General features: G+C 35.6%; 1 protein-coding gene across 21 annotated transcripts in view; it reads right to left on the reverse strand.

Annotated features, from left to right (window-relative positions):
• Nucleotides 1–15,539, reverse strand: part of CUL3 (cullin 3) — a 90,575-nt gene that overhangs the window by 48,260 nt on the left and 26,776 nt on the right. For 4 of the 21 annotated variants that reach the window (XM_036254939.1, XM_036254938.1, XM_036254937.1 and 1 more), the window contains exon 2: nucleotides 15,385–15,460. The exons of 14 other annotated variants lie outside the window; for them this stretch is intronic. In XM_036254939.1, coding sequence (XP_036110832.1) covers nucleotides 15,385–15,390 — 6 coding nt within the window. In that variant the 5' untranslated portion in view covers nucleotides 15,391–15,460. Of the gene's footprint in view, nucleotides 1–15,384; nucleotides 15,481–15,539 lie in introns of all 21 variants that reach the window. 3 more of the 21 variants (XM_036254940.1, XM_036254935.1, XM_036254941.1) reach the window with 2 other exon arrangements.

Consider the following 15,539-nt stretch of genomic DNA (forward strand, 5'->3'; position numbering starts at 1 on the left):
TGCCTTCCTAATACAGTCCTGACAAGACTTCCCCAACTTCAAGAATTCCTTTTCATGGTCCACAAGCACACTGCAACGTTCTCCAATTAGAGGTTAACGACCACTAATTCTTCCTACTATGGTATCAGTCCAATGGAAAGAGTATTTAACTAGGAAACATAATCTAGACTCTAGTACTAGCTTTATCATGAAGTAGTAGTATGTTTGTCCTCTAAATTTCTATAACACTTTTGTTGGACTGTATTGCCAAACTCTCCAGTTATTCAAAATCCAAGTAATCCTCCATAGTCTAGTTCAATTCTCTAGCTTAATTCTCAATAACACCAGCCTAACCAGACAGATATCTTTATCTCCAAACATCCTTTACCATATATAAACTGCAGTAGTAAACATTTTTCAGGTTGGGGAGAATCTGAAGTCATGGTGTTTTTTAGGAGACAAATTATATAATACATACGTATTAAAATACATAAATATCTATAAACCTGAATTCTCGACACAAGTAAATAAAATGTCATTATGTTTATAACTAGTATAAACAAGTGTCTGAAAATACCAAACACTAGAAGAAAATACACATAACACACTATTCCCAACACATGAGAGAATGAGTTCAAATTGAGAAAACTGTATCTGATTTATTTTCTCTTATATATTAGAGGAAAAGAGATATTAGTGATAAGACAATACATATATTCTATTTAACATGTAGTATAAAAACCACTAGCTTATACTACATAATTTAGAATTTTATTATATAGTTAATCTTCTGTTCACAACTGTATTTTGTCTTGTACACAAGATGTATTTCGAAGCTTCTGGACTTCAAAATGTATCACCGAGAAATTCTTCCATAGATATGTTGACTATATCAAAATTAATAAGCACCTATGTCAGCTGACAGCACTGTGTTTAACAAATACTATTATGCAAAGTGGATAAAATAAATCATTTATTTCAACTCATTAAGTCTACCACTTGTCAGATACAAATTCCCAAAGTAGCTAACATTAAAAAAAACACAGCAAGTTGAAAATGTAGCTATTTTCAAAATTCTTCACTAAACTTCGTATTCTTTCACTAAACAACTAAATTCTGAGTGTCAATAAAATTAAAATCATGACAACACTAGAGAAACTGTACTACGTAACAAAAATAAAAGGATATATTCCAAACACCAGAATATCTAGCAATGAATTATTCTTAGGACTGAATAAAATTCTGTATACCCCTATGTTATAAAAATCAAGTTATGTGTTACCTACATTAAAATCACCCTAATTAAGGAATACAAATATGTGCCTGATATATTCATTTGGATGAATGAAAAAGTGATCAATTTAAAAGTTATGAAATATATTTTTCAAAATCACTAATACACTCTAAAATATATCAAGTATTAACGTAATATTTATACTTATACTTGACTTTCAACAAAATTCTGAATGTGTTCTACTAGCACAATGTCATAAAGCTTTGTTGGCATCATACTTCAAAAATGATCCTCACAAATCAGTAACAGGGCATATTACTTAGCAAAATATAGCTACTAAGATTTAATTTTGTGCCCTGGCTGGTTTTGCTCAGCGATTAGAGCTTCGGCCCGCAGACCAGTGTGTCCTGGGTTCAGTTCCCGCTAAGGGCACATACATCAGTAGCAGTTTGTCCCCGGCCCCAGTTGGGGTCGTGTGGGTGGCAACCACTTGATGTGTCTCTCTCACATCAATGTTTCTCTCTCTCACTTCCTCCATCTCTCCCTCTCCCTCTATCTAAAGATAAATGCAAAAAAAAAAAGGTGTCCTCTGGTGAGGATAAAAAAAGAATTAATTTTGTTATATTTAGTTTTGAATGACTATGCATAAAGACTATATGCCTAAAATGTAAAATGCCTTAGATACATTTGCTGTTATCTCCTCTTAATTATTCAAATCATTCTATGAGAAAAAAATTATTCTTCAATACTATTTCAGAAAAATATCTTTTTACTCTAAATATATATAATAAAATGGTAGGATTCAGATGAAAATTCAACCTATATGAAAATTAAAACAGGCTTTTAAAAAGATAAGCTGGCATATAAGTGAAAAATATACTTTAAATGAAAAAAATTCACCTCATTTTACAAATTATTAATGCAATACAGAAATTTTGAAAAAAAGAGAAAGTGGGGGGAGTATGTGTGTGTAACATTGTTAGTCTCACACCCCAACACAACCATTAATTTCTGCATCAGCAAAGGCAAATGGGAAGGAACCCTGCTGTAGAGGTAACCTCTGAATCAGAGGGGCCTGCAGGCAAGTGTGATCAGTATTATTACTTAAGAAAACCTCCGAGAAGGTTATCCAGATGAAGAGTTGGAATTTGAAGGGTGAGATAAGCAAGAACAAGTAAAAGCCATGGGAGTTGAGAGTAGGATGGGGCCAACTGTGACAAAGAGGCTAAAATGAGCAGTTGATAAAGGATGAAGCAATATACAGACAATAGTTCAAAATAGATCATAAACTTGGTGATTAATCAGAATCACTTGAAGAGCAGATTTTGATCAAGAGAACAAGACAAGGCACACTGGGAGAAAATATCTGTAAAAGACATTATCTGATAAGACTGTTCAACCTTGTTACTTAGCTTATAGAAAAACTGGTTTTGTTACATGTCATTTCACTGAAGTCACAGAACCTATGGACAATATCAATTAATTGAGGACTTCCTGTGTACAAATAATGCATAAAAGTCAACAACAAGAAAACAAATTACCCAATTTAAAAAATTGACAGAAGATCTGGCCACCTCATACAAAAACCCACATGGTGCCCTGGCCAGTTTGGCTCAGCAGTTAAGAGCGTCGGCCCTCAAACCAATGAGTTGCGGGTTCAATTATGGTCAAGAGCACATACCTAGGTTGCGGTTCATCCCTAGCCCTGCTCGGGTAGTTTGGGAGGCAACCAGTTGTCATATCTCTCTCACATCGATGTTTTTCTCTCTCCCTCCCTCCCACTCTATCTGATGACAAATGGAAAAATATCTTCAGGTAAGAATTAAAAAAAAATCCATATGGCAAATAAGCATATGAAAAGATGTTCAATATCAGAACACTAAAGAAATGTAAATTAAAGCAACAATGGGATACCATAATATATCAGTTAGAATGGCCAAAATCTCAAACAATGACAACACCAAATGCTGGTTAGGATGCACATTAAGAGGCACTCTCATTCATTGCTGGAAGAAATGCAAAATGGCACCAGCTGCTTTGGAAGACAGTTTGGCAGTTTCTTCAAAACTAGACATATTCTTACCATAATGATCCAGCAACTATGCTCCCTGGTATAAATACCAAAGGAGTTGACAACTTATATCCACACAAAACCCCACACACAGATGTTTATAGCAGCTTTATTCATAGTTGCCAAAACTTGGAACCAAGCAAGCTATCCTTCAGGAGGTGAAACGGTATACCCAGACAACAGAATATTATTTAGCACTAAAATGAAATAAGCTATCAAGCAATGAAAAGACATGAAGAAACATTAAGTGCATATTATCAAGTGAAAGAAGACAATCTGAAAAGGCTAGACACCATATGGTTCCAACTGCTATATGACATTCTGGAAAAGGCAAAACTAAGGAGGCTGTAAAAACACTTGCTGTCGGGTTAGGGGGAAGGGAACGATGAAAAGGCAGTGAGGGTATCTATTTGGTACTATAACGGAGGATACATTTCATTATTTTGTTAGAACCCACACAGTGTACACTGAGTGACCCCCTAATATAAACTATAGACTGAGTGACAATGATACCTCAATGTGGGTTCATCCACTGTAACAACTGTATTCTCTAGTGTGAGATGTAGAAAGTAGGGGAGGCTGTATTTGTGTGTGGAGGCAGGGATACATGAAAAATCTCAGTACCTTCTATTCAATTTTGCTGTGAACCTAAAACTGCTCTAAAAAAATAAAGTCTAGCTCTGGCCAGTTTGGCTTAGTGGTTGGAGCATCGGCCACGGACCAGAGAGGCCCAGGTTCTGTTCCCACTAAGGGCACGTGCTTCGGTTGCGTTATGTCCCCAGCCTTGGTTGGGGTTGTGTGGGTGGCAACCAGTCGATGTGTCTCTCTCAAATTGATGCTTCTCTCTCTGTCTTTCTCTCTCTCTCCCTCCCACTCTATCTGAAGATAAATGCATCGGGTGAGGATTAAAAAAAAAAAAGAATAAATAAAAAAATAAAGTCTATTAAGAAAAAGAAAAGATTTGGGGCCTACCTAAGATCCCCAAAATGATAATCTGTTTTTTAAAAAAGCTACCCAGGTGATTCTCATATAACAGCAAGGATTCTAGCCATTTCTGTTCCTTCTGTTTGCAGAATCTCTTCAACATAAACATGTTTTTATATAGTTAGAGAATAATAATACTGATGCAATCCTGAGTCCTAATTTGTTTAAGCCATCAATTAATTCAACATTAACCTTTGCTTTCTTTAGGAGAAAAATATCTAGTTATATATAGCATATCATTTCCAAAGCACCATAGTAATTCAAAGAAAAAGGTTTATTAGAAACAAACAAAAGCAAAAAATATCATCTGAGATTTAACATAACTTCCTACATAATACCATCAAGATTAAAAACTTGTTCTGCAGACACTGTTAAAACAATAAAAAGACAAGCTATAAACTGGGAGAAAATATCAAATGACTTTTATCCCTAATATATATATTTTTAAAAACCTTCTTACAAGTAAAAAGGGCAAACAATTAAAAAGCAGGCAAATGATTTGAAGAGATAGTTCACCAAAGAAGATATATAAAAGCAATTTTGCACATGAAAAGATTTTCAACAATATTAGCCATGAAGGAAATTAAGACCACATGAGCCCTGGTGGCTCAGGTGGTTGGAGCAACATGACATCCTGTACACCAAAAAAGGTTGCTGGTTCAATTTCTAGTCAGGGCACATACCTAGATTGTAGGTTCAATCCCTAGTCAGTCAGGGTGCATATAGAAAGCAACCAATCAATGTTTCCTTTCTTTCTCTCTCTCTCCCTCCCTCCCTCTCTTTCTAAAAATCAATTTAAAAAATATATCCTTGGGTGAGGATCGAAAACAGAAAAACCATGAGATACCAGCACACACCCATTAGAATGGCTAACATAAAATATACTGACAATGCCAAGTGCTAGCAAAGATTCCCAGCAACTAGAACTCTCATACATAACAATAGAAGAGAGCAAAAAATGGTATAGCCCCAAAGGAAAAGTTTGGCAGTATCTTATGAAGTTAAATATATGCTTTATACGCTTACCATATGACCCACAATCCCACTCCTAGGTATTTACCCTAGAGAAATGAAAACTTAACATTCACACAAACACCTGTACACAAAGGTTCCAAGCAGCTCTATTCAAAAATCAGAAGAAACTGTATACAACACAAATGCCTTTCAACAAGTAAATAGGTAAATGGATAAGCAAACTACGATACATTCATACAATAAAATATTACTCAGCAATAGAAAGAAAAACTATTGATACATACAACAGCTTGGATCAATCTCAAAATAATTAAGCGGAACAAAAGGAGTTACGTTTCAAAAGGTTGTACAAACTGCATGATTCCATTTATGTCACATTCTTTGAGAAAACAAAACTATAGTGACAGAGAATAGATTGGTGGTTGCCAAGTATTAGGGGTGGGAGAAAGTGTAACTAAAGGAAAAACTGAGGAAGCTTTCTGGCATGAGGAAATGTTCTATATTGATTGTGAGAGGTGTTGCATGAATCTATACATGGAATACAACTCACAGAAATGTACATGAAAATGAAAGGCTCATTTTATTGTATATTGATTTTTTTAAACTTGCAAATATGATTCCCAAGTTGAGTACTGTTTTATTACTATGCTATACCACCACAATCTTTACACATAAAAGCAACTTTAATGACAAAGGACAAATAATTAAAGACATTTTTTGGAACTCTGCAATAATTCAAATTGGCATGCAACATTCTTCATTTCTGAGAATATAGTTTTTCCTGTTTTTCTTACATCCTTAGCAAAGATTAAAGTGGAATTACTAAGTCAAAAGGGAATCTTTATTTTTTGATGCTGTAATAAAACAGGTTCACTGATACATTAATGCTCATGTTGTAAAAAACACATCTTCAAATCAATCAAATTACTAGCCAAGGGAAGAGGAGGAACATGGGAAGGAGGATGACAGGAAAGGCCAGCAGGCATGAATTTGTCCTTGAGTTTTCACATCCAAGTATCTTCATGGATTAACAAGGAGGCTGACCCTGAGTCAGCAGCTTTTGGCTGGTTGGAGAGTTGAAAGATATTAATAATCTGCACAGTACCCCCAACCCTCTAACACACATACAAAAGTATATTTTAATCATTAATTTAAAAAGTTCACCCTCTAAATGTCAATGCCTGAGGCAAAATCCCAGGCAGTCAATCCTAATAGAATGTCTAGGTAACACAAAAAAATTCATCAGTAAAACTAATTATAAAGATTTTAGATCTAACTTTCACTGAAATTAGAATTGAGCCATATAATTAATGATGGTAGGGATTACTGAAAGTTAAGGACTTTCTTCTTTAAAAGTCTCAAAACTCAAGTCACGCCCTGGCCGGTTTGGTGCAGCGGTTGGAGCGTCGGCCTGCGGTACTGAGAGACCCGGGTTCAGTTCCCGCTAAGGGCACGTACCTCGGTTGCAGTTTGTCCCCGGCCCTGGTTGGTTGTGCGGGTGGCAGCCACTCGATGTGTCCCTTCACATCGATGTTCCTCTCTCTCTCTCTTCCTCGCTCTCCCTCCCGCTCTATCTGAACAAAAAATGGAAAAATGTCCTCGGGTGAGGATAAAAACAAAACAAAACAAAAAAAAACCTCAAGTCACTATTTAATTCAAATATTAACTAAATCTCTGAATTACAGAAATGTGTATTTAGCATTATTTTGAATTTAATAGACATTAAAAAACATAAAATGGGGCATGAATAACAGGAGCACATGCTAATTATACAAACAGCATTAAAAAGTATCACAGGGATACCATAATTTTAACAGGTATGTCCTAGGAAGCTGTAGTATTTTAACATTCACCCAGGAGCTAAAACAATCAAATTGGTATTTGCAAGCAACCTCCTAGGGCAGCTACTAACTATTTAACTTAACCTATCTGGTCTGTAGCTCCTCTTACCTGTAATATGACTGGGGTTGATTAGATCACTAACACACCAAGAAGATGCTTTAGTACCACGGCAGGGCAGGCTCTATTTTCTCTGATTAAACATAATTTTTATTGGTTTTAAAGTAGGGTTGGTTTTCTACTGTTTTAAAATAACATAGCCACTGAAATGCCTGCTTTCTGGATGTAAATTCTGAAATATATTGCTTATTTCATCTGATGAAGCCAGAATATTTACATAAATATGCAACATTTACCATAATTTTAAAAAAGGATTTAAGTTCCCACTTATAACATCTGAATTTTTTCAGAGTCCTGTATATGTGATCTGGGGGCTGAAATTTTACCAGTTATGTAAATCCTATTTTTCAAAACAATGCCATTACAGAAGTACTTGAGCCCAGCCAGTGTGTCTCAGTGGTTGAGCGTCAACCCATGCACCAAGTGGTCGCCGGTTAGATTCCCAGTCAGGGTACATGCCCAAGGTTATGGGCCAAATCCCCAGTGAGGGGCATGCAGGAGGTGGACAAATGATGTTCTCTCTCATCAATGTTTCTCTCTCCGTCACCCTTTTTATCTCTCTAAAATCAATAAAAGAAAAAATTATTATTATTATTATTATTTTTTTTTAAAAAGAATTACTCTGGAAGATCTCAAAAACTTTTCACTTCATCCCACCAGTAATGTGACATGAACCTATCAATAAAAGTAGCTTAGTACAGGAGTGAATCTCAATGGAAGCTAAGTCATGGAATACAAAGGACATTTCTCCTAATCCTACACAAACAGTTTGAAAAGAGCTCTACAGCTCTTTTGTCTTACCCCAAGAACTCTTGATCTCAAAGATTAAAAACAGATAGTGCAATGTTTTGCTATTTTTCTATAACCGCCACATATGCTGAAAAGCCCTTCTGCCTGATTCAAATCACAGATCCAACACTTAGCGGATGTGTGTCCTTGAGTAACTTAACTACTTTATGTATCAGTTTTTATAAAATAGAAATAATAGCACCACACCTACTTTTAGGAGGTGTTGAGTGGATAAAACATACACAAAATGCTTAGAACAGTGCCGAGCCTACAGTAGTAAATGCCATATAAGCATTTTTTACTAGTATTTCTTGTATTACATATTCGTAATATATTCATATATGTATTTGAATCTTGTTACTTAAGGCATGTTCCAAAGAGCAGTATCATGGTCAAGATCATCATCATCATCATATCATCATTTGGGCGCTTGTTAGAAATGCAGCACAATGAGAATCTACATTTTAACAAGATTTCCAGAAAGTTCCTAGTACCTTAAATTTTGAGAAACAAGTGACATAAAACATACACACACACACACATGTTCACATATTTAATACAGTATTTTCTAAACCATCTGTTTCCACTTGATCCTTGCTTTCCTTTCTTCTACATAACAGATATTTCTTCCTATCTAGAAGGAATTTTATTCCATACTTCGAGGAACCTATAATGTAGCCAAACTCTTACTATTTGTATATTCGATGAGTTTGGTGAGTAGATGTTGCTATCTCTCACAATACATATAAAACCTTAAGATTTCTGTATTTCAAAACAAGCTTCTAAAGTACCTTTCTAAGAATTCACTAATGACAAGTGATTCCTGAATGATATAAAATTTACTGCCCTCTTGGTATTTTCTAGACTGAGAGAACTGTCTTCATTTTCACTAAACTTACAGAAGAAAAGTGGCAATCTTGATCAGAATAATCATAACAGTATCATTAACAAAACAAAATAGCCACTACAAGGAAAACTTTTTTTATGCTGTAGAGACTTCTCGAAGTAATTTACGTGTGTGAGTGTGTGTGTGTATAGTAGCAATATCAGTTTAAGTGTTTTGCAAAGAGCACACTACTTGCAATTTCAAAAAAATTCATTCCTAGTGGCAATATTCCCCATTCTTTGTTTTAAATGTCCAAAGTGAAGCTCTTAATTCAAAACAATACAATAAAATCTTTCCCCAAACTAACAATTCAAATATTTAATGATTACTTCCAACAAGAAAAGCAGGAAACTAGGCACTAGGGAAGCAACAAAAGCATTCAGCCACTCTACAATCTCTATGGGGAAAGGGAGAAAAGAGGAGCATACTAGTAGCATTCATGTGACCTCAATACAAAAAACAGAATACAATGACTAGCAATAGAGAAGTCATGAGATTCAAAGGAGGGGCACAAAGTGAGAATTAGGACACTCATAATTTCATACATAAAGAAAATGTGCTGCATGTTCAAGCACATAATCATTTAAATTTGGTTCTGTTTTTAAAAAATACATTATTGGTTCAAATACTTTTTTTTTTTTTTTAAATAACACACCTTAGAAAATCAGAATTTCTCTATGAGTACAAAGTAATGCCATTAATATAATGGAAGCTTTTTACCTACTGGTTTAAATGGGAAACAAAAAGAAAAAAGTAGTATACCACAGAAGGACAATATGAATTATCTGTGAAAAGTACTCCATTTCTAATGGTTAAGACAGTGAGAAATACGTTAAAAGCCATTATAGCATCAGTACGCTAGCTAAACATGGAGAAACGGATAGAATAAATACTAAAACACATACAAAATATGGCAATAAGGCAATTCATTTTTTTTGTTCTCGAGTACCATGAAAAAAAAAGAACCATAGTTCCACAAGGTCACATACCCAGTAGACTAAAAATTATACTGTGCTTTTTAATGGTGAAATACACTCTGTTTAAACAGTGGTTAGATGCAGTAATTAATCTGGATAGACAGAAGTATTACTCCACATACAGAAGACACATATCTCGGCAGTTCACAAATATAAACCATGATGGTTTCCACTGAAATGCTAATAACAGTCTTACACATTCATTTCAATAGTTACTGAGTGCCAACTATATAAAGGAGCAGGAGACACAAAGATGAACGAAACAGGTCCTAGCTTATTCATTCACTTACTTAATAAATATTAAAAGATTATCACTAGGAAATACAACAGAAAACAAGACAGAGAGGGGTACCTGCCCTCAGTGCTTACAGTCTACTCAACAATGTAAGCGGAAATGTCTGGAGTTTAACATAGGTGAACTTGCTAAATAACAACAGTTCAAAAGTGGCTCTTCCCAAACATCTTTTCTCTACTAATCCTTTCAAAGTAGAAGTTACTCAACTTCTCATGCCCCTCATATCCCAAGGTAGCTATTTTCCTGGCTCTCTAATAATCCCTATTCCCTACTAATTTCTTCCTTTTTTTGGAATTTCCCTATTCATATTCAGGTAACTCTTCCTTCTCTTATTCATTAAGGGTCTATACACTTAGCTCACAGCCTCCCTCTTTCTCACTCCTGTCATTACCCTAAGCTACTCCAATATTCAATGTGATGTGTTCTCACAGTTTCTTTGGCAACTTTAAGTGAGAAAAAAAGGACAAGTGAAGATGGCAGAATAAAAGGTAAATCGCGCCCTGGCCGGTTTGGCTCAGCGGTTAGAGCGTCGGCCTGCGGTCCTGAGAGACCCGGGTTCGGTTCCCGCTAAGGGCGCGTACCTCGGTGGCAGTTTGTCCCCGGCCCTGGTCGGTTGTGCGGGTGGCAGCCACTCGATGTGTTCCATTCACATCGATGTTTCTCTCTCTCTCTCTCTCCCTCCCAACTCTACCTGAACAAAAAATGGAAAAATGTCCTCCGGTGAGGATAAAAAAAAAAAAAAAAGGTAAATCGCAATAGAACACTGAAAACAGCACTCCTACTAAACCTTCACTCCATCTTCTCCAGTCTCTTTTTAAAGATTAAAAATGAATGGCTTCTACCACCCACAGAATCAAAGCCAACCCCCCTACAGTGTCTTTCAAAACTGTCCAAGTAACTCTCCTTCTCATTTCCTACAAATGCACTTGAAGTCCTTTATGCTTGATCTACATTAGGAACTTTAAACCATTTTCATCTCAAGACACACATAAACTACTAAAATTCTGCAGCACAGCAAAAAATGCATTATATCTTTTGCCAATCTGACAAAAAGCTGATTTTGACCTACCAAAAAAATTAAAATGTCATTACCTACCCTTTTCACTCCAAAGTGACTTTTAGGGAAATACTCAGTATTTCTGGTGCCAAGAATTAACCAACCACAACCGTTATTTTGCGACATGACCACTAAGATGCAACTCTATTAAATGACTTATTTATGGTTCAAGATAGGACATTCACACTGAATGGCTATTGTTGTGTTGGCTGATGTCACTTTTAAATCTGATAATCTAAAGGAAAAGAGGTCAGTGACCCTGATTAAATAGTCAGGTATTGCATGTTTTAAAAATTCTTGCAACACACTGGTTGAAAAATTGCTGGTCTACACTGATGTACCTGACAAAGGCTCATAACTACCTGCCTTTTCTACTTGTGTCATTTTCCCTACTGAGACTATCTTTGGCCTTTGTTTACTCACTTGGTGAGTCTTTAATAATCCCTTAAAAGCTCAAAAAGTGACCTCTTCTTTCTACCTTGTTCTGCATTCTTCAGGCACAACAATTCCCCTTCAAATCTGATTACCTCACTAAAATAGGGAACTTCTTGATGACAAGCATGGTATCTTAATTATTTTTATTTATTTATTTCTTGTTCATCCTTGCCTGAGGATATTTTTCCATTGATTTTTAGAGAGAGTGGAAGGGAAGGAAGGAGGGAAGTAGGGAGGGAGGAGGAGGGAGAGGGAGAGGGGGGCTGGGGGAAAAGGGAGAGAAAGACATCGATTGGTTGCCTCCTGCAGGATCCAGACTAGGGTAGGGGAATCGAACCTGCAACCCAGGTATGTGTCCTTGACCAGGAATTGATCCTGAGGCCCTACGGTCCATGGGCCACAGGCCAACTCTAACTGCTGAGCCAAACCGGTGGCTGAAACACAGGAGAGAATACCTGTAGGCCTCTGACTCTGTCTTTGCTAATGAAAATCTTACTTTTGAGTGTTTTTATCAGTGTCCTTCATGATTCACTGCAATCAGTACATTTATAACATTTTATACATAAATGCCATTAAAAATATCTCTACATTCATTCACATTTACCATGAAAGGAAGGAAAAGCACTAAAAAAGCTTTATTGTAGCAGGTGAGTCGGTTTCATGGCCTATAAATAGCCTAGACCTTACCATAAAATTACCAACTTAATTTCCATAGGCAATTAGTACCCTTACATAAACATGTTAATTTACCTATAAATAAAACATACTATCTAAAAATCTGACTATTCTCATTTTCCCTCTAAAACTGGGGAGAAAAATTAATATATTAAAACAATAGCTTACACAGAGACATCATTTTTAGCAAATGAGACCCTACATACAGCAAGTAAACAGTAGGGTGTTATTTCTACAAAGACTTCAGTTAAAAAAAAAAAAAATCCAAAAAGAAAGTCACTTAAAATTTGAAACTATTCTCTTTCTCAAGGCTTCAACTCTCCTACCTATAAAACAAAGAGTTTAGAATCGAGCAGGATTACAAGGCACAGATTCAAGTATATAAATCCAAAATGAGTTCTGCAAAAGCAGGGATCTTCGTTATATTGCAAATATTTAGCAAACCAGTGCCTGGCATGTAGTAGGTCCTCAATAGGAAGTTTTTAAAATGAATGAAAAGTGAGCAGGAGCTTAGCAGGATGAAGCTCCTCTTATTTTGCCTTATTCCCCATCTAATCAAATAAGATATTATTTGAAAAATAGGATATATGGGTAGAAAAATTTAAAAGCCAATGAAATAAATGTTCTTTTTAGCCATAAGAAGCTCTTTCTAGTAATAAAAAGGCCAACATCTTTTTTTGTTGTTGTTCAGCTACTTTTCTAAAAGGAAAACAAACCTTCAAGTATAAGAATTAGCTTTTGTAAGCTCATTTATAAGGCTGGAATATTAATAAATTATTACTATAGAGTAATACTTTGAAAGAGAATGGGAAATGAAGCATAAAGCAAATCTAAGAAACCTGTTAAGCACCACAAAACTGAGATAAAATTCTTGACACGTTAAAACAAAACAGTTTCTCCCCTGACTTTAAGAAACAAGTAAAAATGGAAATGTTTTTATTCTAAAAACGTATTACGGCATAGGAATGAATGGTAAACTACAAAAAACTAGGATCCTCTGTAAGTCTCAATAACCCAAAACTGTCTAGACACACTCACTATAAAATTTTAAGACTCAATCAGGCTAACAAAACCAATCCCAATCTCATTTCATAAATTAATATTCTGATGTTCAGTAAAGTCACTAGTAATTTGTTCAAGACTGTTGGGGGCAGAATTAGACTTAAAGTCCTACTTTCTACCCAGTACTTTTCCATTGCAGCTGCTTCTAAGTTATTTATTAAATATGGAATGTTCGACAGTGAGCAAAAGAAGAAAAGGCAAGTCCTAGGTTAATGTACTGTGAGCTTAGAGACTGTCAAGTTTGAATCCCAAATAGAAATCTTCTAAAAGAAGATAATCCCCTCCAAACAAAACACTTTAAATATCTTACAATTTTAGTTGTTAATGATACCTCAATAAATCTGTAGAAAAATTTTTTAAAAGATGACTAAGCTCTTATTTAACCTTGCCCACAAGTAACAGGACTGATTATCCCTATTTCTAAATTTAAAATAGTCTTTTAACATCACACACACACAGAACCACAGCTCAGATCAATAAATGTTGAAATTACATTATTTTACCATTTAAGGTTAGCACTGAATCTTAAAGTACTACTAAACACTCTGGCCATTTTTCCGTTTTCACCACAATCCTCAAACTACCTGAAATGTTTAAATTCAGTAGAGTTCAACCTGCATCCCTCATTTCTTTTTCTTTGTGATTTCATCCACTTCCAGGGCTTTAAGTATCATTCATATGCTAATTCATAAATTTACATTTCCAAACTTCTCAGAGAACTAGATTTGCATACCCAGTTTCATTGGCATCGTAAAAGTAACCTGTCCAAATAGAGCTCCTTTATGTTTTACCCCAAGTCTATATCAAGAAATGGTATCACTGAATTGTCCAAGACCCCAAAACCTAGATATCTTCTTGGATTCTTCCTTCTTCTTCATTCTGTACGATCAATCCGCAGGCACCAATCTTCCCACATCAGAAATTTTTCTTGAAACTGAAAACTTTCATCCCCTTTGTCACCTGAAACTATTAAATTACTCCTCTCTATTCCCCTCACTTCAACTCTTGAGCCTTTCAACTCTGAGGTCTCTAATTTACCATACAGTAACCAGAGTAATGTTTTAAAAACCTGTATCAGTACATGTCACTGTCTTGCTTAAAATCCTTTTATGACTTCCTCTTCTACATATAATTGAGTATGAAGCTCTTATACCCGGGCTTCAAGGCCTGCATGATCTGGCTTCTGCTTCTCTCTCCAACACCATCTTGCCCCACTCTGCTTCACTACCAATTCTTAATTTGCCATTCACAACAAGATCCCCCCCCCCCCCCCCCCCCCCCGCCATTTGTCTAGTCCAGAAATGCGCTGTCTTTTTAAAATAAAGTTTTCTTGGAATACCGCCCCACCACTCATTATGTATGCTCTATTGCTGTTATTGTGCTGTAACAGGAGAGTTGAGGAACTTTGACAAAGAATGTATGGCTTAGAAAGCTGAAAATACTATCTGGTCCTTTACAGGAAAAAAAAGTTTTATAGGCATTCCCTTTGCCTGGAATGCTCTTCAACTCACTTGTCTCATGAGCACCTTTTTCATTCTTCAAGTCCCAGTTTAAACGTCACCATTTCCTCAAAGAGCCCTTCCTTGGCCTATGTAGTTGCCCTCACCATTTTTCTCTATCACTGTATCCTGTTTTCTTCATTATATTTCATAACTAAGCACTTGTTTATCTGTTTCATAAGCACAGGGATCAGATGCATTCTATTTACCAACATATTTCTTACGTCTAAGTCAGAGCCTGGAAAATAATAAATACCTTTAAATGTTGAATTATGTGATAAGTCTTTCAGAATACATTTGACTTAACAAAACGATTTATAATTTAAAAGTTCTTAAAACTGCAAAAACAGCGGAACTTTTTCCTCCAACATAACCATGCTTTTAAAGTTACTTTATTTAGGAAAAAAGTCAAAGAAAAAACAATCCCTATGAATTCTGAAATGTTTCCACATTTACTAAACTAAGGCAAGACTTTTCTTATGGCAAGACACAAAGGCCACATCACACCTTCATTTCTGCTTTGTGGTCTTGAGAAATTCACTGAATTCCTTCGGGTCTCAGTTTCCTCAAAGGGAACATTCTTCTAGAGATAGAAAGAAAATACTACCAGGAAAGAGAAATTAACATTTAGCTTTACTATGCCTGCTTCAATTTTGTGAACT

This window comes from Molossus molossus, unplaced genomic scaffold, assembly GCF_014108415.1.
Source record: "Molossus molossus isolate mMolMol1 unplaced genomic scaffold, mMolMol1.p scaffold_m16_p_11, whole genome shotgun sequence".
In the NCBI taxonomy this organism is placed as follows: domain Eukaryota; kingdom Metazoa; phylum Chordata; class Mammalia; order Chiroptera; family Molossidae; genus Molossus; species Molossus molossus.